The sequence below is a fragment of the Felis catus genome, chromosome F2, assembly GCF_018350175.1.
Source record: "Felis catus isolate Fca126 chromosome F2, F.catus_Fca126_mat1.0, whole genome shotgun sequence".
Classification (NCBI taxonomy): Eukaryota; Metazoa; Chordata; class Mammalia; order Carnivora; family Felidae; genus Felis; species Felis catus.
Window position 1 is genome coordinate 53,481,604 of NC_058385.1, and position 23,826 is coordinate 53,505,429.

The following is a 23,826-nucleotide window of genomic DNA, read 5'->3' on the forward strand; positions in this document are numbered from 1 at the left end:
CCTGCTCATTTTCCCAGTTAAGATTTTGAGAACTGATTGTTACTCGCACTGTAATTTCAGACTTCTTCTTTTACCCCATTATTTATTACCAATTAATTTCACTTCATGTCATTAGATTACACAGATGAAATGATTTAAGAAGATACACTGAAGACTGTAGGCCATTCCTTGTGGCCCATTTGGTACATGTAATGTAATTACTACTATTTAAGCCTTTTTTACCAATTATTTTTTCAGTTTTGTCTTCAGGAGTTGAGAAGACAGTTCCCTGGCAGTCATAGAGTCAAGAGACTAACTGGGATGAGATTTGAAGCCATGGAAAGGTAACTGAATCTTAAAAACAGTGTGATCCCATTTTAAAATGGTAAACATGGGTATAGATGTAGGGCCTACCTACATGGCAACATTGTTAATTGTGCAAGATTTTTTTGCTACTGAGTTTCAGAATAGTGTCAGTGCTTCTCAGCATAAGTTTTGCCAATTACTCCCAATAAATAGGATTTGACATAGGAGTGCAATTCATTTACCATCTCTGGCCTAGAGAAATGGGATCATGTTCTGGAGTAAGGACAGTTTTATATCCTCTTTCTAGGATTTATTAGCTGTTTACCTGACACATTATTTAACTTATTTTTGTTTAAGCCTTTTAGCTTTACTCCTTTGCAAAACAGGAATATTACCAACTTGTCAGGGTTGTTTTGGGAATTAGTAATGACATATGTGTAGTATCCATACAGGCATTCAAGGTATAGAAGGTATTATTATTTTTTTAATTGAGATACAATTGACATTCTGTTGGTTTCAGTTGTATGATATCATGATTTGATATTCATATATATTGTGAAATGATTACCGCAATAAGTTTAGTTAACATCCATCACCATACATTGTTACAATATTTTTTTCTTATGAGAACTTTTAAGATTTACTCTCTTAGCAACAGCTTTCAAGTACACAACAGTATTGTTAACTATGGTAACCATGCTGTACATTATATTCCCGGGACTTTAACTGGACGTTTGTACCTTTTGACCACTGTTACCTAGTATGCCCACCCCCACAGCCCACCTCTGGCAACCACCAATCTGTTTTCTGATTCTATGAGTTTGTGTTCTTTTTGATTCTACCTGTAAGTGAGATTATACAGTATTTGTCTTTGTTTTTGACTATTACACTTAGCATATGCCCAGGTCATCCAACTTCATAAATGGCAGAATTTCTTCCTTTTTTATGGCTGAATAATATTCCATTATATCAGACTTCTTTATATCCACTTATCTGTCACTGGATACTTAGGTTGTTTCCATGTATTGGCTACTGCAAATCATGCTGTAGTGAACATGAGTGTGGAAATAAATATCTTTTCAAGATAGTGATTTTATTTCTTTTGGATAAATACCCAGAAGTGGAATTGCCAGATCAAATGGTAGTTATATTTTGAATTTTTTAAGGAACCTTCATACTGTTTTTCATAGCGGCTCTGCTAATTTACATTCCCACCCACGGTGCATAAGGGTTCCCTTTGCATACTTGTCAACACTTATATCTTGTCTTCTTGACAATAGTCATTTTATTATGTGTGAGGTGATAGCTCATTGTGGTTTTGATTTTTGTTTCCCTGTTGATTAATGATGCTGAACACCGTTTCATATACCTGTTTGCCATTTGTATGTCTTCCTCGGCAAATGTCTTTTCCAATTCCTCTGCCTCTTCTTAGCCACATTTTTATTTTTTGCGATTGTGAGTTTGTTTTGTTGTTTTGTTTTGTTTTTGTTTTGTTTTTATTTTAGAGAGAGCCAGCAGGGGAGATGGGCAGAGGGAGAAGAGACAGGGAGAGAGAGAATCTTAAGCAGCTTCCTTGGCCAGCGTGGAGCCCTATGTGGGGCTCAGTCTCACAACCGCAAGTTCTTGACCTGAGCCAAAGTAAGGAGTGAGACACCCAGGTGTCCCTGTATAAAGTCTTTATATGTATTAGATATTAACTCCTTATCAGATATTTGCAAACATCAGATGATTTGTAAATATTTTTTCCCATTCTGTAAGTTGTCTTTTTATTTTGTTGAATGTTTTTTTGTTGTTGTTTTACAGAAGCTTTTTAGTTTGATGTTGTCCCATTTCTTTATTTTTGTTTTTGTCGGCCTTTGCTCCTTCTAAAAAATTATCACCAAGACTCTTGTCAGAGAGCTTACTGCCTATGTTTTCTTCTAAGAGTTTTATGATTTCATATCTTATGTTGAGGTCTTTAATCAATTTTGAGTTGATTTTTGCATATGGTATAAAGATAGTAGTCCAGTTTTATGTCTTTTGCATATGACTGTCCAGTTTTCCCAGCACCATTTATTGAAGAGACTATCCTTCTCCCATTGTATATTCTTATCTTCTCCTTGGTAAATTAATTGACCATTTATGTTTGGGTTTGTTACTGGATTCTCTGTTGTGTTCCATTAATCTGTGTGTCTCTTGTTATGCCAGTACCATAATGCTTTGATTATTATGCCTTTTTTATATGGTTTGAAGTATGATGTCTTAAGCTTTGTTCTTATTGTGCAGGATGGCTTTGGATATTCAGGGTCTTTTGTGGTTCCATACAAATTTTGGGACTTTTCTAGTTCTGTGGGAAATGCCATTGGAATTTTTATAGGAATTGCACAGAATCTTTAGATTACTTTGAGTAGTATGGAAATTTTGCCAATAATCTTCCAATCCATGGGCATGGATATCTTTTGATTTTCTTCAATTTCTTTCATCAGTGTGGTATAGTTTTCAACATACAGGGCTTTCACCTCTTTGGTTAAATATATTCCTGGGTAGTATATTCTTTTTGATGACTTGTAAATGAGATTAATAGATTATTATTAGTATATTATTAGTGTATTAGCTTATTAATAGATTATTATTAGTGTATTAAAATGCAACAGATTTTTATATCTTGATTTTCTATCCTGCAACCTTACTGAATTCATTTATTAGCTCTAACAGTTTTTGATGGGATCTTATGTTCCATTAAGCTATGTTTATCTGTATTGATCCATCTCTTAATTTTAGGGGCAGTGGTTTACTTGGTCAATTTTCTGATGGATCTAAAAAGAGTTGTTAGTTTGTTCACTTTGTTTAGCTTTTTTCTTGTGAGGATGGGAGTGATGACTTTCAGAATCATCATGTGCCAAACCAGGAACTAGAAATCTTGAGCATCTTTTCATACAATTATTGGCCATTTGGAGAAATGTCTATTCATATTCTTTGCTTCTAGATGGGAGTTACTTATAAGAGTTCTTTAAATATAGTCTAGATGCACGTCCCTTGTCAGATAATATGATTTGTAAAACTTCTCACATTATGTGAGTTGTCTTTTCACTTGCCTAATGGTATCCTTTGATTACAAAAGTTTTTTATTTTTTATGAAGTCAGTTCTGTTTTTCCATTGTCACTTGTACTTACGGTGTCATGTAGAAACCATTGCCTAATCAGGGTCACAAAGGTTACACCTGTCCTTTCTTCTAAGAGTTTTATGTTGCTGTTAGTTTTTATATTTAGGTCTTTAATCTGTTTCAGTTAATATTTTTTATGGTGTGAGGTAGTTGCCCAACTTTATTCTTTGGCATGTGAATATCCAGTTGTCCCAGCATCTTTGTTGAAATAACTTTGCTTTCCCCATTTAATTGTCTGGCACCCTTGTTGAAAATTAATTGAATGTAAATGTGAGGGTTGATTACTGGGCTTTCAGTTCTGTTCCATTGATCTATATGTTTATCACATACCACAGTGTATTGATTCCACACTATTGATAGTGTAGCTTTGTGGTAAGTTCTGAAATTTGTAAGTATGAGGCCTTTGACTTTGTTCTTTTTTTTCCCCAAAGAGGATTTTGTCTATTCTGAGTCCTTTGAATTTATTACATGTGAATTTTAGGGTTAGCTTATTGCCCCTTACTTTTTTTATTTGGTGTTTTAAGTAAGAGGTAACTTGTACCTAGTTACAGTAGCTTTTAATAAGCAAGATGTATTGATATAATTTTTCTTAACCCTTTTGTTCCTTGGCTTTTGGCTTACGTGTTTGTTTATATGTACATTTTAATCTCATTGGATCTTCTCTGTAAGCAAGCAAAGGGCATAAAGAAAAATAAATAAAATAGTATTATTTTAGGTTAACAGAAAGTAATTTGAATCAGGGGATGGAATGGAAGAAATCTACAAAGGATTGTTCCTGAATTAGTGTTCTACTCTAATATCCCTTTTTGTTTTATTTCAACTATAGTATATCTAGTATTTTTAGACCATTCTTAAAATATGTAAATAGCCAAACACATTCCAGAATCCAACATGAATGATTTTTAAAATTATCTTGTAAAGGTTTGAGAGGTACTAGTTTCCAAAGGACACATTTTAATAGTTCCTATCCCTCCACCCCTTTTCTAACTGTATAAAAAATTGATATGGTAACAATAATTTATTCTTAAGTCAAGTTTTCTAAGATACCTAGTGAACTTTAATTTCTTTACACCTTGCTCTTTAATTGAAACTCATATAATCATTTTACCTAGTAAAGTTTTGCTGTTGTGTTTTTTAATTTTTTTTCTCCTGAAAGAGTGGCTATTATGTGTCTTTGTTACATGGAGCCATTAACCATTGATTCTCATATACGATTGTGTGAATTAGAGTGATCTGTGCCCTTTAAAAAAAGATACGTAGTTGCCTAGTCTCCATTTTACTGAGATCAGTTTGTTAGTGGTGTAATCCAGAATTTTCTTTAAAGGAAGCCCTGCAGGAGAATTGACAAGTAGGTTTGAGAACATTGCTGACTAAAGGTAAATTTTTGTAGATCTGCAGTGTATTAGGAGTCTCTAGAGAAACAGAATCTAGAAGGTATTTGTATACATATATGGGGTAGGAGGAGGGAGGTAGGATGCAAAGGGAGAGGGAGAGAGATTTATTATGAAGCAATTATGGAGGCTGAGAAGTCCCAGAATCTGCTATCTGCAACTTGGAGAGCCAGGAAGTTGGTGCTGTAATTCTGAGTCCAAGTCCAAAGGCCTGAGAACCAAGGGAACTAATGGTGTAAATCCCAGACTGAGGGCAAGAAAAGATGAGATGAGATGTCCCAGCTCATGTAGTGAGACATGAAAAAGGGATGAATAACTCTTTGCTCTGCATTTGTTCTTTTCAAACTCTCAAGAGATTGGGTGATGTCCACCTACATTGGGAAAGGCAGTCCGTTTTACTGAGTATACAGATTCAAATGCAAATCTCATCTGGAAACACCCTCAGACATACCCAGGAATAATATTTAATCTGGGTATCTCATGGCCAGTTAATACATCACACTCAGTTAAAAAAATTAACCACCACATTCAGTTTTTACAGAACTGAATATTTTGGGGGCTCCTGGGTGGCTTAGTTGGTTAACTGTCCAACTTTGGCTCAGGTCATGATCTTATGTTTCATGAGTTCCAGCCCCACGTTGGGCTCTGTGGGGACAACTCAGAGCCTGGAGCCTGCTTTAGATTCTGTGTCTACTTCTCCACTCACGCTGTCTCTCTTTCTCTCTCTCTCTTAAAAGTAAATAAACATATGGGCACCTGGGTGGCTCAGTCAGTTAAGCGTCTGACTTCGCTTCAGGTCATAATCTCAGGGTTTGTGAGTTTGAGCCTTGTGTCAGGCTCTGTGCCGACAGCTTGGACCCTGGAGCCTGCTTCGGATTCTGTGTCTCCCCCTCTCTGCCTCTCCCATGCTCATGCTCTGTCTCTCTCTGTCTCTCAATAATAAATAAATGTTAAAAAATTTTAAAAGTAAATACATAAACATTAAAATTTTCTTTAATAAATTACTACATTTTTATTATAGTAAAACTTCAATGTAATATAAAACTAGGTATTAATAATGTCTTGTGTGTATAGTTTTTATATAGCTGTAAAAGCAATGTAAGTTTTCTAATAAAATACTCCCCAAAACTAGAAGACTACTAAAATTCAGATTATCATTATATTAGTAAAAGGAATGGTTTCCTACCTTCCTGTGTCATTTTCTTTGTATTTCCCAGAGTTTACATAGCTGGAGAAGGATTCCCAGGGGATTCTTATGTACCGTGTCTTATGTACTGTGTCATAGAACCCTTGCTCTATAGCATTAATTTTATCTTTATATACTTCATTGTTTTGCTTTATTAATATTTAATGATTTTATTTTAGATTTCCCCATTTAATTGCAGGTTCTTTCGAGGCTAGCCATACTTACTATTTTAGCATGTATTTGAGGTCCAAACTAATTTTATTTGAACTGCTTTTAAGTCTAATTGACTTAATGTGCAGTGATGCTGTTTGGCCTTCACATGGTATGGACCCATTTACAAATTAAGTCTGCTTTTCTTTTTCTCAGTTGTCTGCTACAGTTGAAATATTCTTACCTTCCAGCATGATCATAATCACAAAGAGGCTTGGGCACTAAAATTGTGGGGCAGTATTCAGTTAAAAGATGTGTCATCATAATGATCTAGAATATTTATATATTGAATATCATTAACAGAAAAATATAAAATTAAAAAACTCTGTTAGGAAACTTATGAATAGATTTCAAGAATGTAGCTGTTGTTTCTAGTTTTAGAAACACTGTTGTGAAAGTTTTTAAATACTGTTTTTGTTTTCTCTAAAGATCTGTATCTGGAATAAAGAAATTGATTTGGAATGGAGTTGGGGTTGTGGATGTTGTTAGGAAGGAATTTCAGGATCACTTAGCTATTTTCTTGCATCCTGAGCAAGATTACCATTTGTAAGACTATATGATGTTCTTTATGTGATTTTTGATGTATTCCTCCCCTTGATTCCCTATGACATAATGTTCATTTTGGGTTGTTAGTTATATGCTGTCATGTTTGATTATTTTTTTCATTTGATAAATTGTCAACTATTTTTCTTATAAGATTGTAACTCACTAAAGTGTATTGCAAGTGTATATTTAACAGGTGCTTAATGAATTGAACTGAACGAGCTCAACTAAGAAAAGCTATCATAAGTATTCATTAAAGGAGAATTAAATCATAGATCATTTACTTGTGAATTTGTTTAAAATTAAACTTGCTCTTCTGCCTTACTGGCTGTAATTCTAGGTATATCTAAGACCACAAAGGTATCTCTCTGTGCTGCTAGTTTTTACCTTTGTATTTAGGCCAAATTGAATCCATGTATTTTTGTTCATCTCTGTTTTTCTTTGTTCATGAATCAGTATATTTTTGAAGTCAGTTTTTTTTTATAAATGCTTTATACATGAAGCTTTTCTGTAAAAAATTTCTAGCAAATTACTATTGTTACATGAAGATCAGAAGAGAGTTGGATTCCAATTGTCAATGCATTTAAAGTCCTGCCAGTTTAATGTTTTTCTGTATTTACTATTTGTCACTAAATATTAAGGTAATGATTCTTGATGTTTCTTTTTTTTTAAAATAGATACGATGATGCTATACAACTGTATGATCGAATTTTACAAGAAGATCCAACTAACACTGTAAGTTAGCTGACTGTCTAAATTTTATTTTAAAAGGTGAAATTTATTCATTTTTGAAATAATGTGAAAATACATATGAAGCCAGGTTTTAGCTTCTTATTTTAAATAATTTATGTTGAGGGTGCCTGGGTGGCTCTGTCGGTTAAGTGTCCAACTCCTGAAATCGGCTCAGGTCCTGATCTTGTGGTTGTGGGATTGCATAGGGCTCTGTGCTGAGCATGGAGCCTTCTTGGGATTCTCCCTCTCCCTCTCTTTCTGCCCCTCCACCATTCACTTGCTTTCTCTCTCTCTCCCTAAATAAATAAACCTGAAAAAAATATATATGTTGGACCACAGTTTTTTTTTTTTTTTAATTTTTTTTTTTCAACGTTTTTATTTATTTTTGGGACAGAGAGAGACAGAGCATGAACGGGGGAGGGGCAGAGAGAGAGGGAGACACAGAATCGGAAACAGGCTCCAGGCTCTGAGCCATCAGCCCAGAGCCTGACGCGGGGCTCGAACTCACGGACCGCGAGATCGTGACCTGGCTGAAGTCGGACGCTTAACCGACTGCGCCACCCAGGCGCCCCAGGACCACAGTTTTAAAATAGATTTAAAACTCTTCTGTAAAATTTGACTCATAAGATACCTTATTAAAAAGAAACTAGTGGAGGGACCCCTGAGTGGTTCAGTCAGTTAAGTGTCTGACTTTGGCTCAGGTCATGATTTCACGGTTCCTGAAGTCGAGGACCATGTTGGGGTCTGCCCTGATAGCTAGGAACCTGCTTGGGATTCTCTCTCTCTCTACCCCTCCCTTGCTCTCTGTCTTTCTCTCTCTCTCTCAAAATAAATAAACTTAAAAAAAAAAAAAAGAAACTATTGGAAATTTAGAAAGAAAGAATTTTATGTGCTTGCAAAAAAGCCCAGCAGAGTTCAGTGGTTTTGTAATATTTTTAAGTTTATGATATACTAACTTGTTTTGTTTTGGTAGTTATATTTTAGTTGTCTCAATGAAAAATGAAGTCATGACAGTAATTGGTATATAGAATTAATAAAGGTGTTTTGTTTTTTTTTGGCCTTATACCTAGATAAGAACATATATATGTACGTATAACATACATGTATACGTATATACACATAAAGAAGAAAAATATATTGTGTTTCCCATAAGATAACATCTTTAATTATCCTGATTTGAACAAATATATTAGTGTATTGTGCAGAGCGTTTGTTCCAGATATACTTATGTAATGTTACTTGTTTTTAAAATACTGTGGTGAAGATTTTTTTTAATTTTGAGAACATTTTAGTTTACTACTTTTGCATAGTGGCTTTCCTCAGACTTATCTTTTACTCAATGAAAAGTTAGAGAGATTTTAGATAACATATCAGGCATTTTAATTTTTTATTATGTACATGCATACATATGCCTGCTAAAAGAAAATATTTTTAGAAATTTTGAACAAAAACCAGTTTGATGGGGCGTCTGGATAGCTCAGTCGGTTGAACGTCCAACTTTGGCTCAAGTCATGATCTTGTGGTTTTGTGAGTTTAAGCCCTGCGTCGTGCTCTGTGCTGATGGCTCAGAGCCTGGAGCTGCTTCAGATTCTGTGTCCCCCTTTCTCTCCACCCCACCCCTGCTTGTGCTCTGTCTCTCTCTCTTTTAAAAATGAATAAACATAAAAAAATAAAAATAAAAAAAAACAACCAAAAACCAGTTTGAGTTTGTTTTGTCCTTTTAGAGGAGGAGAAATTGTTATATTAGCATAATACAAATACATGAAGGTTTTCTCTTTTTGGCAAGCATTTCATTCAAAATACATATTTTTGAAAAGCCATTTGACGTATGATTGTGGATTATAAGATGCAGAAATACTGAATATTAAACATTAGTTACTTGATTTGTTTTAAGTAAATTATGCATGTTGGGGAATTATTTAATATTGAACTGTCCAATATTTAGTTAGCATTTATCTCAGGCATTCATTAGTCATAAACCCCCAATCTCTGCTATCTCTTCTGATACCCTGTAGTAATTCTTATGTTTGTTGCTTGAATGATAAGCTTTTTTCAACTTTATTGAGATTTAATTGACAACATTTCGTAAGTTACACATGGTGGTAATATATATCTATGTAGTGAAATGGTTTAGATTTTTGCTGTTAATATTATCCCATCCCAGGGAAATTTTCTCTGGAAACTTCCTAGGGTTTTTTGGGAGGGGCTGGGGGAATGGAGTGTAGAGGTGGATATTTGATTGGCAAGGATGTATTATTTTATGAGGATTCTCAGCATATAGAAAGTTCAGGGAAAAGTTTTGACAGAGCTGCAAGCCTATCTGTTATTAAAAACAAAAACAGAGTTATTATTTAACTAGATATTTCCAATAAAAAGGGAGTTAAATTGGGAAAGTTTTGAATACTTTTTTTAATCTTAACGTAATTACTTGCCACCTGTTTTAAGAAAATGGCACTGTTTTTCTTTCCTTACAGATTTTCTCATGTACTTATTTCAGTTATAAGACTTTACCACAGTTTCAAAGGTATTCATTTTTAATGCAGTCATATATTGAAAATACAAACTCACGTTTCTGAAAAGTTTCAAAACAATTTTTTTGATTAACAGTTAAAAATCAATAGCTTATAATTTAATTTCTTGGAATTATGGGTCAAACATTTTACTTATGTGTCATTTTAAGTGGGGGATATTTTTAATAAATTATTTCACTTTTTCAGGATTTAAGATAATATGTAATTATTTTTCTGTGTTTGTATTACTTTCCATGTTCTATGGCTCTAAGACTGACTAAAAGAGATATCCAAATGGTTTTACTCGTAGACTATGTATGAGGGTGGTAGTAACTAAATCCCTTAGTTGCTAGGTAAGCACTTTAGAACAAAGTAACTAAATTCAGCTTTGCTTAAATGTATTATTTTTTCATTAAATATTATCTTTATCTAATGTCCCCTTGGTCCCTTCTGTCCTTCTGTAAATGTTTATTGAGTACCTGTCATGAACCACCAGAATGTTGGTGTTACTAAGAATAAAGACCGTTTCTGTTTATGTATCCATAGAAAGCACTGTGGTAGACACTGAGGGAGATACCAAAACCATGAAAGACCTAGAACTAATTAAGTCTAGTGCGGGAAGACTTTATTTGTATTAAACAGTTAAGTGGCAGTGTAAAAGACTTCACAGTTTCTTTTTTCAAAGCAGCTTTAATGTATGACCTTAAAGGTGGGAAAATCTGGTTTCATCCTCATCCATAGTTATAATTCAAGCTTTTACACTGTAGTTCTTCTTTGCATTGTCTAAAAGTGATCATATGACTCTTTCATTGGTCTTGTGCCTCTGTTCCTAGATATCCAGTATAGAAATTAGCTTGTTCAGTCAAGCTTTAAGGAGCTCTCCTTCCCTCTCACATGCATTCATTAATCTTTCTTTTTTTTTTTTTAATGTTTATTTACTTTTGAGAGAGAGAGACAGACAGACAGAGAGAGCATGAGCTGGGGAGGGGCAGAGAGAGAGGAAGACACAGAATCCGAAGCAGGCTCCAGCCTCTCAGCTGTCAGCACTTAGCCCAACATGGGGCTCAAACTCATGAACTGCAAGATCATGACCTGAGTTGAAGTCAGATGCTTAACCAACTGAGCCACCCAAGAGCCCTGCATTAATTTATCTTTCAAAAAATATTTGTTGAGTGCCTGCAGTATGCTTGGTGCTGGGAATAGAAGAACAAATTAGACACCCGCTTGACTTTGCACTTAGGGATGCAGAGTGATATGAACAGATTGTGGACTTTGACAATAGACTATTAAATTCGTATTCTTTAGTGACTTGCTGGGTGATTTTTTGAGCCTTGCAGGCTTTGAAGGATGAGTGTGGTTGAAATGAAGCAAAGATGATGGGCTGGGGAAAGTCCTCATATCTTATGAATGAAGCCTTCACACTGTTAAAGTACAAAGTTTACCGAGGAAAGAAAGAAAAAAGTGATTAGGGGGCGCCTGGGTGGCGCAGTCAGTTAAGCGTCTGACTTCAGCCAGGTCACGATCTCGCAGTCCGTGAGTTCGAGCCCCGCGTCGGGCTCTGGGCTGATGGCTCGGAGCCTGGAGCCTGTTTCCGATTCTGTGTCTCCCTCTCTCTCTGCCCCTCGCCCGTTCATGCTCTGTCTCTCTCCCAAAAATAAATAAACGTTGAAAAAAAAAAAGTGATTAGAAAGGAAGTTTTCCATTTTCTTCTGGGAGGGTGCTAAAATTTATTTTTCTCCCATCTATTTTTTAAAATTTGTTAAATATTTTTTTTGAAGATGTAAAACCTACCCATGTTTAAAACTACAAACAATACAAAAGAATATATGGTGAAAACTAAGTCTTTCCTCTTACCCCTGATCTCAAGTCCTCCTTCACTTAGGGAAACATTGTTAACATTTCTAATGTATTCTTCCAGAGACTTTTTCCTTGTGAACACACATGCATGTATGCATGAGTGTATCCCTTTTGATAGAGTGATTTGAAATGCAAATTATGGCATACTCTACTTCACAACACAGTGTAAAGATCATTCTATATATCAGCACATCCTTTACATCATCCTTTGATTAGCTACATAGCATTTTGTTGTATGATGTATAGTCCCTGTCTTGAAAAACAGTTTTAAGTTAAATTAAAACAGTTTGATGAACCCTTGGGTTGATTCTGATATCTTTCTCCCAGGAACAGTGTTGCAGTGAATGCCATTTGTAGGATGGATTCCTACTCTGCAGTCTAAGTCTGGAGGTCTATACATTTTAAACTTTGATAGGGGTGCCTGGATGGCTCTGTTGGTTGAGCAAATGACTTGATTTCGGCTCAGGTCAGGATGCCATGGTCCTGGTATTGAGCCCCGTGTCAGGCTCTACACTGAGCATGGAAACTGCTCTCTCTCTCTCTCTCTCTCTCTCTCTCTCTCTCTCTCCCTCCCTCCCTCTCTCTCCCTCTCTCTCCCTCCCTCCCCCTTCCTGCTTATGTGTGCACGGGTGCTCTCTCTAAAATAAAAAAAAAAAAATTGTTTGATAGATGTTGCCAAATTTCCTTCCACAAAGGCTTTTTAGCATCCTTATTCATTTCTCTGGTGTATGAGAGTGCTTCTCCTGTATTCTCCCACATGGTATACACTATCAGCTTTTTGGTTTTTAACCTTTGCCAGTCTAATTGGTAAAAAATGTTATCTTGTTATAATTTGCATTATGAATGATGTTGGATCTTTTCATATACTTAAAAAGCCATTTGTACTTCTCTTTCTGAACTTCCTCCTTTAATACCTTTTTTAGATGAAATTTTATTTCTATTCTTATTGAAGAGAGGGCATGGTACTGTGCTCTACCTAGTTAACCTCTTTCTTCCGCACTCATTGACCTCTGAGAAAAACTAGGGTTCTGAGGAACAATATTTTGTACCTCTGAATTGGTTCTTTGTACAGAGTGACTGGAGATGCAGCAAGATGGCCTTATTTGTGAACAACCTGGTATGTTACATTCCAGAACTTAATTTTTATTCTTAGAAAATGCACAATGAAGTCAAATTTTGATTAGGGAAATACCACCAGATATTTTTAGAAATAACTTTGTTAATAATACGGGAGATAAGGACGCCTGGGTGGCTCAGTCAGTTCGGTGTCCAACTTCAGCTCAGGTCATGATCTCATGGTTTGTGAGTTTGAGCCCTGTATTGGACTCTGTGCTGACAGCTTGGAGCCTGGAGCCTGTTTCCGATTCTGTGTCTCCCTCTCTCTTTACTCCTCCCCTACTCATACTCTGTCTCTCTGTCTCTCAAAAATAAATAAACGTTAAAATAATAGAAAAATAATAATATGGGAGATAGTTTGAAGGAGATGCAATGAGATGAAATAATTTGTAATTTGGAGGCTGCTCGGTCTTAGGTCAGAGATTATAGGGATCTAAACCTAGGACAAGTAGAACTGGAAAGGATAGGGAATGGATGAAAGAATATTTTGCAATGAGAGTACAAAAAAATTAAAATTACTGGGGCACCTGGGTGACTCAGTCGGTTAAGTGTCCGACTTCGGCTCAGGTCATGATCTTGCGGTTCGTGAGTTCAAGCCCTGCGTTGGGCTCTGTCCTGACAGCTCAGAACCTGGAGCCTGTTTCAGATTCTATGTCTCCCTCTCTCTCTCTGACCCTCCCCTGTTCATGCTCTGTCTCTCTCTGTCTCAAAAATAAATAAACGTTAAAAAAAATTTAAAAAAAAATAAAATTACTTAGATGTGAATGGTTTTTAGAAAGGTAACTCTCAAATATACCTATCAAAGCCAAGTATTGGATTAGGCTCACTGTGAGCTTTTATCCCTTGGCTTACCTGAGCACCAGTTTTTTTGTTTGTTTGCTTTCAAAATAAAAGTAGGCTTTTCTTCCTTTGAAAGTTCGTTGAGGGAAATCATTATGTGCATTGCATGGACTAATGCCTAGCATATGGTAGGCCTTCAATGAATACTTGTCAAACTTATATGCCTTTCAGAAAAGAGGTATAGTAATTACTCCCTTTTTAATTTAATTTCATATTTCCGAAAGATCAGATTTTGCCTAGAATTGTAAACCGCGTAGTGTGATTTATCAAATATTTGAAGTTTTGTTTTGGAATTAGATGTAATTGCCTCTGTGCCAAAGAAGAAGATGCTTTCAGAATGTTACATTTCTTAGGTTAGTGGGCATAAGCCTTGGAAGAACCTAGAATTCTGCTTTCCTTCTGTAGGTCAGTGGTCTGTTTCTTCCTAGGTCCCAGCATCTGCAGTAAGGGAGTCTAGATTGTATTTTGCTGGTAGATCTTAATCCTTTAATCTTTTCCTAGGTGGCATTTCTTCCCCACTGTAGCTTATTTTTTTAAGATATGACAAGTGTTTCTGGAAGAATTGCTGGCTAGCCTCTTTGTATGTAGTGTTACATAAAGCATGTAGTAAGTTTGATGAAGATTTGTTGGTGGTCATCAGTACTTTATATTTTATTATAGAAATATTTTATAATAGAAATTTCTAACTGCTGTTATTAAAATCACTTGTGAAGTGGAACAGTTTTCACTTTTTAAAAAAATGGTTATTTATTTATTTTGAGAGAGAGAGAGAGAGAGAGAGAGAACATGCGAGCCAGGAGAGGAGCAGAGAGAGAGGAGAGAGAGACTCCCAGACAGGCTCTGCACTGTCAATGCAGAGCCTGATGCCAGGCTCAATTTCACAAACTGTGAGATTATGACCTGAGCTGAAATCAAGAGTCGGACGCTTAACTGACCAAGCCACCCAGGCACCCCTGGAACAGTTTTCATTTTTTTTTTTTAACATATATATTGTTTTTATTTTTTTTCTTTTTTGAGAGAGAGTGTAAGCAGAGGAGGAGCAGAGAAAGAAGGGGACAGAGGATTTGAAGTAGGCTCTGTGCTGATAGGCTGACAGGAGCAAGCCCAATGAGGGGTCTTGAACTCACAAACCATGAGATTGTGACCTGAGCCAAAGGCTCAGCCGACTGAGTCATGCAAGTGCCCCGAACAGTTTTCATTTCTGAGACTCAAACTGACATTTGCAAAGCTTTTTCCAAACAAGACATTTAGAAAAATTCAGAACATTGGCATACTTTTAGGAAAGAAAGTATAAAAAAGAAATAAATGGAAATTGATAAATATTCAAGACTTGACTTAACTTTTAGTCCAATTAATGCTATTTTAAAACTGTTTTGACATTCAATTGATGTAGAATAGACTGGACACATTTAACTAAGGTGTGCAATTTGGTAAGTTTTGACACTTAGATATACCTGTGAAGCCATCACACAATCAAGATTGTGAACAAAACTATCATCTTCAAAAGTTTTTACTCCTTTCCATTTTTGTATTCCTGTAATATAATCTTGAGCTTTCTTGTGGTATACAAGTTACTTGGAAGCAATTTGGTCCTTTTGGGTCTTTGTTAGAGAGGTTCAGAGCAATGTATATAGGGCTAATGATACCTCATTACATCCTTCTGGGCACTCTGTCCATTGCCACAGGAATCATGGCATTTTCTAGTCTGGTTGGTGGGAATAAGCACTATTCCCATCCCTGTGTGAGCTCAAGACACTTCCCCTTAAGCCTTTCTGGTGATTCTTTCCTTGGCTTGGGTAGTGTTTTCACTCACATGCACTGATCAGTACAAGGCTGAATACTCCAGGAAAACCCTTCAGATTCAAGGGGAATCTAGAGTTCTTATTCTGTTTCTTTTTTCTCTAGTACTATGTCTATAAGCTCTAGCCTTTGATCTTCCTGATACTCAGCTCCTTTTCCTGAACTCACAGTCTACTGAACTCAACCTGTTTTCTCTTCCTGCACAGGATTCATTCCATGAAACTCCCTCAAGGTAGCAAGCCAGGACAATAAAAATAGGGCTCACCTCATTTGTTTCCAGCCGCTCAGGGATCACGTGCCTCTTGTCCTATGCCTTAAAAGTGATTGTTTCATGTATATAGTCTAGTTCTTTGATTGGTTCAGGCAGGAGGGTAAATCTGATCCCTGTTACTCCCATCTTGGCCAGAAATGAAATCCCTGCTTAATGCTCACTTAAAATTATCATGATAAAAAAAGATTGGTTCTTATGCTAGCATGTGGTATTATTTTTCTTTTAGGAGAAATAACATGGAAAAGACTGTTGCATAGTATATAACTTAATAATATATCATTGCCTATATGACAGTTGTTGCCACATAGGTATTTCTTTAGCTGTCATACATAGTTTAATTAGGAAGATTGTCCTTGCCTTAGTTGAAGTGTTACCACTTAAAAGTTTGTTTTAGACTTTATACTATTAGGAAATAAAATGCTATATCTTAGGTTTTACATGATCAATCAATATATTGCTTATATAGTAGAGATTTTTGGGCACTTTTCCCAAATTGATTAATTAAAGCCTTATATTTAAAACTTTCAGTTACAAAGTTAATACTGAATTCTGTTTGTTTTACATTGTTATAAAATTATGACATTTCACCTACTACAAATACACATAATTCAAAATAATAGTAAGTTATTTAACCTGTAATATTTCAGATTCTTTCAGGAAGTCTAGAAGGTTCTAGAATGGGAATCAGAAATTTCCGATTCTACTCTTAATTCTGTCTCTTCCGATGCATTTAAGTTGTTTAAATCTGTTTTCCATCATTTATAAAAGGTGTGTTTTTTAAAAGGCATTTTAAACATGAATTATCTTTGAAACCTTACAGCAGTGCTTTACAAACTATATTTTGCAGCATGCTGCTGACCTAAAAATATCAGTGTATATTCAACAGTAGAGAGATGGTTCTGCTGTTAAATCACCAAGAAAAAGAATTAAAGTTAGATGGGTGTTTTTAGTATACCCTTCTTCATGAAACTTATATTGTATATAATGGTATCCATTACAATGTTCATACCATACTTCTTACCATGGAAGTATTCATTGTTATTCATGTTCATACTTAGACCTTTTGTCTGATATGTCACATTTGAATCTAATATTTTCAACAAATTTCATTACATCTTTGTAATATCTCAACTGGTGCAAATCCTATAAAGATTGGACAAGATATTAGTATCAAATGAAGCAACCTGTTCTGGGCTTTTAAAGATCTCATAGGTAGAATTGTATTATGCTTAACATAACGTTAAGCATAGAATAAAGGAGAAAGGAAGGAAGATACTATTTATTCAATACCATTATATACTGTGTACTGTGTTAGTTGCTTTACATTGGTACTTGGAGATTGGGGTATTATGCACATTTGGGAAGGTTAAGTATTTTGCCTTTGGTTAGAAAGCTGGTAAGTGCCAAGAGTTGGTATTTATTTCTTATCTTTTTTATTTTAAAACATGAACTCTGTTCTACCATATTGTCTGTAGAGGAAGTAGTATCATGATACATGAAAGGAATAAACAGTTAAAATATGCTTCAAATGATGTTGGATTGGTGGCATTAGATATGATATATCCAAAAGAAATTTGTTTCTTAGTTATGTGTTAAGTTATCCATCACCTGTTTTCAGAAGAACTTGGAAGAAGGCTCTCATTTGAAGTCTAATATTCTTCCTCAAGTATTTAAGATTGAGTTACATTTAGAGCTTTTCTCTTACTTTTCTTTCTGAATTCTTGAGGCCTTTTAAATGGTACATTTATTATAGCACGTTCATTATTGTACATAGTGAAATTATTCCAAAAATATTTGAATACCTGCCATATGGCAGGTATTGTATTAAGCCTTCAGCATGAGCTTAATAATCAAGGATATACATTTTAACACATTTCATTTTTTCTTACCAACATGTTTTTTATCATTGTTATTACAAATATCACTCATGGTCTTATTTATTGGAAATCTCTTAATTTTCTCTGATTTTTTTTTTTTACTTTCACTTCTTTCGAGCAAAACCTCCACCTTTTTCACCTATGAAAGGTAGCTCTACTAGTCTAAAGAGGTCCCATTCATTTTACTTCCCTTGTCTGCATTTTTATAGAGTATGTATTGTATAAAACAATCGCAATCATGTTCATAATTCCTAAACTTGGCCATAGTTTTGGTTTGTTTTATTGTTTAGCTATATGCATTGAATTAAATAGAGATGGAAGAGATATAAATTTAATATTTTATATAGTGCCCTCCAGTCCCTATTAACTCCCCCCTCAGATAGATAGTCTGGATTATACACAATGTTGCTGTCTGATTACACATACTGTTGGTGTCTTCTGTGCCTTTGTTTCTGTGTTCCTTCATCTGTGCTTTGTCCTCCACACAGTTTCCTCTTTTGCTTTTTTAATGTCTACTTGCTCTTTCTGTTTCAGTACAGGTATCCCATCTGGGAACCTCTTTGCTTCCTGCCCTTACACCTCCTCCACTCTGCCACAGCCTGTGTTAGGATATCCTCCATGTTGCCACAACACCCTAGATATCTCTATCATTGTCTTTTTTATTTGATGTGTCTTTTTTTCATTGCTCCTGTAATGAATTATCTATTCTTTTTTCCCCATATTTTCATTATCTTGCACAGTGCCTGTCAAACGATAGATGTTTAGTGCATATTTGATGAATGCATAAATGGCACTGATACTTATATTTATTGTTTAAAAAACTTTAAAATGCAAGTTTAAAGTTTTGTGTATTATAAAATATTTTTTTCAAGTTCTGTGCTATTCTTTTGAAAGACTTACAGGTAGGTTTTTTCCTTAAAACTGAAAAAAGTTATTGGGAGCTGTATTTTATAATGACATTCAAGTGACCATGGTGAGATTTTTTTTTTCTAATCTCCACTATCCCTCTATCTCTTAACATACAAATCTTATGAATGAGACAGGGTAAAGGAGTTTAGGCTGGGTAAAGATTAGGATTCCCTGCTGGCTTGTAATTATCAGAATCTGGATGGTTATTTATTTGAATGAAATGATGCATACATTGTGTACATCAAAAGTAAAGCATATGTGATTGTTAGAGGAATGTTTGAATTCCCCAGTGGGATGTCATGGGGTATGTTTATAAACTCCCAGTAAGCAGTATTTCTACAATGGAATTTCACTGGCATTGAGATAATAATTTGCACAGTCAAATTACCTTCTTTACAAAAACCCAGGGAATCATGAGGGCCTAATCCTTTATTAATGTCAACCCATAGGCTGCAAGAAAGCGTAAGATTGCCATTCGAAAAGCCCAGGGGAAAAATGTGGAGGCCATTCGGGAACTGAATGAGTATCTGGAACAGTGAGTGTCTTACAAGAGGATTGTGTTTTGTTATTCTGATAAATCTTTTTTAATTAAAATGGAATTTGCATTTGATTTTCCTTTTTGCCTCCATGCTGTTCATTTACAGAATATCTACACACATATTTTCTTTCCCTTTCCTCTCACCAGATTTGTTGGAGACCAAGAAGCCTGGCATGAACTTGCAGAACTTTATATCAATGAACATGAGTAAGTTATAAATTTTGTTAGGAGTGTAGTTTTTATCACTATTATAGAAGTTCAGAGGATGTAGTGGTTTCTGAAGGATTGGTGAGAAGTTATGAGTCGTGTCATTTTAAATGAACAAAATAAATAAATGAAACCTAACTAATCAACAATTTGTTGGTTGTAATATGTGAATTGCTTTAATTAAGTCATTTGCGTTTTGCTAAGTTATTTGTTTGAGAAATAAGTTTTTCTTTCAAATATAGATGGATTCTTTGGAATTAAAAAGATCTGCTTTCGCTGAACTAAGGCTATTTTTACTGATTCAAAATTGTGAATTTTTAGAGTCTAAATTGTTCTTATATACAAAGAGTATTATACACCCTGCTGTTTAAAAATTCTGTCAATTGTATGCATTTATTAGCCTTAGTATTAAGAGAATCAACTCTTCCAGAGTTAGAAGCATTCTGTTGCCTGGGTAAAAGACCAAGAATAATCAAGAATGTTGAATGCTGTAGGAACTTACTTATTGGATATTTAATGTTTTTGTTAGCTTTTTTTATTGATGCAGTGACAGGAGGAAATCCCAGTGTGAGAGGATTAGCCTAGTCTTAGTGCAAGTTTTCTAATATTGCAGCATTAACGCCAACCTCTATCTACAGGCAGGATTTTTTTTCTTTTTTCCCTTAGTTCTTCTAAATCTGAAGTATATCACATTGTTTCTTTTCTTCTTTCTGAGAGAATAGCCTCAGATTCTCATGCACATATTTTTACTGTGTATGAATAGTTAACCTCAGTCTCATACTATAAATAATTGAAACAGGAAATAAAATAGAATTAAGGCACCTACCTCTTGCCTTTACCCAGGGATATGTGTGTGATGTGAAATGGAGAATTAAGGTAGTTATCTGCATGTAAAACTGGAAGCTAAAATAAAAGTAATAGCTGTCATTTAATGAGTGTCTATTGTATTCTGGGAACCATTCTTCAGTTCTCTTCTCTCAGCTGTGTTCTAGCTGTCAGATTCTTTTTGTTTCCTTTGGAGAATTATGTCCTGAATTATGTGCATATAGATGTATGTATGATTCTATGATCACATATGTAAAAATACTCAAGATTTTCTTATGTATGTGAGAGTGATACAGTACATTTTGGTTTAAATGGTGATGTTTCCACTTTTCATAGCTTTTTTTCAAAATTTATTTTTATTTTTATTCCCATGTATTTAACATACAGTGCTATATTAATTTCAGGTGTTCCATTTTTCATAGTTTTAAAGTCAACCTTTATAAAGTGTACAGTATATAGTTTAACATGAAGCTGAATATTTGGAGTGCAGTACAACATTAACATTCATTTTATTTTGTCCTTAAAACAGATGACAGTTATTTCAAATATTTTAGCGTCTTTTGAAGATCTTGAGATTAAAGGCATTTAAAAACACTTCATATTAATCAAGGCATTTTTTTTAAATTAAATATCTAATGAAGAAAGTTTGGAAAATGCAACAAAGAGTAAAGACAGAGACCAAAATCCTAATTGGATCATCCTCTTAACTTATCTACAATTTATATTTGATTTTTTTCCTTTCTACCTTTTGAAACAGAAACCTAAAATAGAATTATCTTTTATAGCTTATTCTTTTTACTTTGTTATGTTTTGACATACATTCCTTATCACAATAAATATTTTAGTAGCTTTCTATTATTCCATCTTATTAATGTGCTCTAGTATTCTTTACCAGTTTCCTACGGGAATGGAAAGCTTGGTCTTTTGTTTTTGTTTTTTCATTTTTGCTGTAATGCTATGCTAATTATTTTGTTTCCTGGTCTTAATTCTTAGAAGTAAAATTACATGATTATATGCTCATTTTTAGTGGTTTTGGTAAATGTTGTTCACTAGAAATTTACTCTCACATCAGAAATTATTAGTGTCCCCTTAACACTGGCTGCTATCATTCTTTTTAGTCTTCATAAATTTTGTGAAGTGGAAATTGGTTAAAACTTATTATAAATTTTTAATAGCTTTTTATACAAATGATGTGAGTGCTCACTTTGGCAACATGTATACTATATAAATGATATGAACCTTTGTCCTGTCAAAAGTATATCCTTGTTTGATATGTATCTTTTTAACATTGATTCTTTTAACTTACAAAAATTTCATATTTTTATATGTATTTCAATTTTGATTGCTTTCATGTCCTCTAAGAGCTACATAAATGTATCACCTCGGTTTTCTGTTTTCTTTCTTGGTGTTACTTTTTTGTATGTATTTCTTATATTTCTGTATTTAGTTCTAAAATAGATCATACTCTATTTTTAACCCATAATTAAGTTTATCATTATTATTATTAGCTTCACCTTGTAATAGCCACATTCAGTTTTTCTTTGAATCTAAAGACTTCATTGAGATAGAGTTGAATATACATACACTTAAGAGAAATGAACTGAACAATCCCAAGAAATCAAGAAATACAAAGACAGAAAATTATCATTTCCCCTGAGAAGAAATTACATTTTAGGTACTTATTCTGTCTTTGTGTTTTTTGATTTCTTGGGATTTTTCAGTTGTTCAGCCTACCTTTTTATCTTGTGTCACAGAACTCTTTCTGGTCTTAAAGCTAGTTATTTACAAAATGACCATTTAGTTTTTTTAATTGAACACAGAGGGAATATTCAGGTTTAGGGTGAGTGGAAATATCTCCAGATTTTTTGAAACTATATGAAAATCAGAATCTGTTCATTTAATTCATTTAACCTGTTTGCGCAAGTTGCTGTGGTAGTTAGGTTTGTTGTTGTTGTTTGTTTATTTTTGGTAGAAGAGGAAACTTCTGTAGAATGTCTCTACAGTTTTGTGGGGATAGTGGCAAAATGTAGCAAATTAGGAGTTGCTAGATATATTTATCATTTTGGCATTCTTTCTGCCTAGGAGTAGTAGTTATAAGCTCTTTTAAGTAGAATAGGTCACAGGCAGCATTGCTACTCTAGATCTAGAGTTTGTACTCCAAATAAATTTCCAAAATAGAATGTTCATATAAGCCTATTCATTGTGTTAGAGAGGTTAAAGAGGATATGGAATTCTGCCATGTGTGTTTTTATATCTTTAAAAAGTTACATTTAATTTTGCTTATTTATAAATTTGATTTATAAATTTCTGATTATAGTTCCTGTTTAGTGATTGTAGTGGTATATATCACACCAGTTGACCATATTGAGACATTTTACTTGTTCTAAATATAAAAAATTAGTTAAAATGTATATATTAGCACCACCAATACAAATTATAAAGGAAAATATGTATTTTGAACAAAGATACCTGATTTTTTCCCCTTGATTTATAGTCAGAACTAGATGTTATATCAGCAAGAAGCAGTTAGTAATATAAACTAATTATAATTGTGACTATATGTAGGTCCAGCCTTAACTATAAAATTCGGTAACAGATGGAATTATCAATATCCCATAAGGAAAAATCATAAAGTTGATAAAGCGATGCAGGGATAAATATGATCTATATAAATGCTTTTGTGAGGAACGGAAGAACTTGGAAAACTTTATTTAGTCACTGACATACTATTAGGAGTTATTTTAAATAGATTCAAATAATTTTAATTCTCTAACCATTGAGTTATTGTATGTAATGAATTATCTTTTTTATGCATTTGGAATGAAATTGGCTAGGTACCATTCTTGGGAGAATTGAGGAAATAGTCACTCAAGTTACTTTCCATATGGTTTAATACTCTTGAGTGAACTGCTGCTGTGAAAACTGTATTAGACTGTCTTTTGCTTCTTTCAGCTCTAAGTTTATACTTTATCCACCAAATTTTATACTAAGCTCTAAGTTTATACTTTATCCACCAAATTAGTATGATTTTATACTTTGTAAAACAGGGGGAAGGTACCCTCTTCTTTGTGATACTAAATAATTTTGAGAAAAATACCTTGGCATTCAGTTTTCAGTAGAAACTCCTACCTGCCTATTTTATCTTACTCTGTGATGTATAAGAACCAGAATGAGAGTTGTGCTCAGCCTATTTAAATCTGTAAGAACATTTATTCTTAGCATTAATATGAATTTTTGCATCATCTTGATAAAAGGAACACATTTAGAAGGGAACTGTCTTTTTGGTAAAGTTGAGTGTTTAAGGTAAACTTTCCTCATCTCTCATAGAATGATATTAGATAGGTAGTCATAATACTTTTGTTCTAGATATTTATTCAGTTATTTGTTTAGTGATTTATTATATACCTATCACATGTCAAGAACCAGTGCTGCCTTTTGGATATACAAATGAAAAGGACTAAACAGCTGTAGGATCCTTGATGATAGTATGTATACATAAATCTAAAACGCTGTGATATTTAGGTCATCTATAGGGTGCTTTTGGTTTCTGAGGCACTTTGGGTTTGATTGTTGTACCTGTTTTTAT

At 34.2% G+C, this 23,826-nt stretch overlaps 1 protein-coding gene across 25 annotated transcripts in view; it reads left to right on the forward strand.

Annotated features, from left to right (window-relative positions):
* EMC2 (ER membrane protein complex subunit 2) overlaps positions 1-23,826 on the forward strand; it is a 565,050-nt gene that overhangs the window by 10,416 nt on the left and 530,808 nt on the right. For all 25 annotated transcript variants that reach the window (XM_011291431.3, XM_011291432.3, XR_006592742.1 and 22 more), the window contains exons 4-7: positions 238-323; positions 7,436-7,493; positions 19,120-19,205; positions 19,356-19,415. In XM_011291431.3, coding sequence (XP_011289733.1) covers positions 238-323; positions 7,436-7,493; positions 19,120-19,205; positions 19,356-19,415 — 290 coding nt within the window. The remainder of the gene's footprint in view (positions 1-237; positions 324-7,435; positions 7,494-19,119; positions 19,206-19,355; positions 19,416-23,826) is intronic.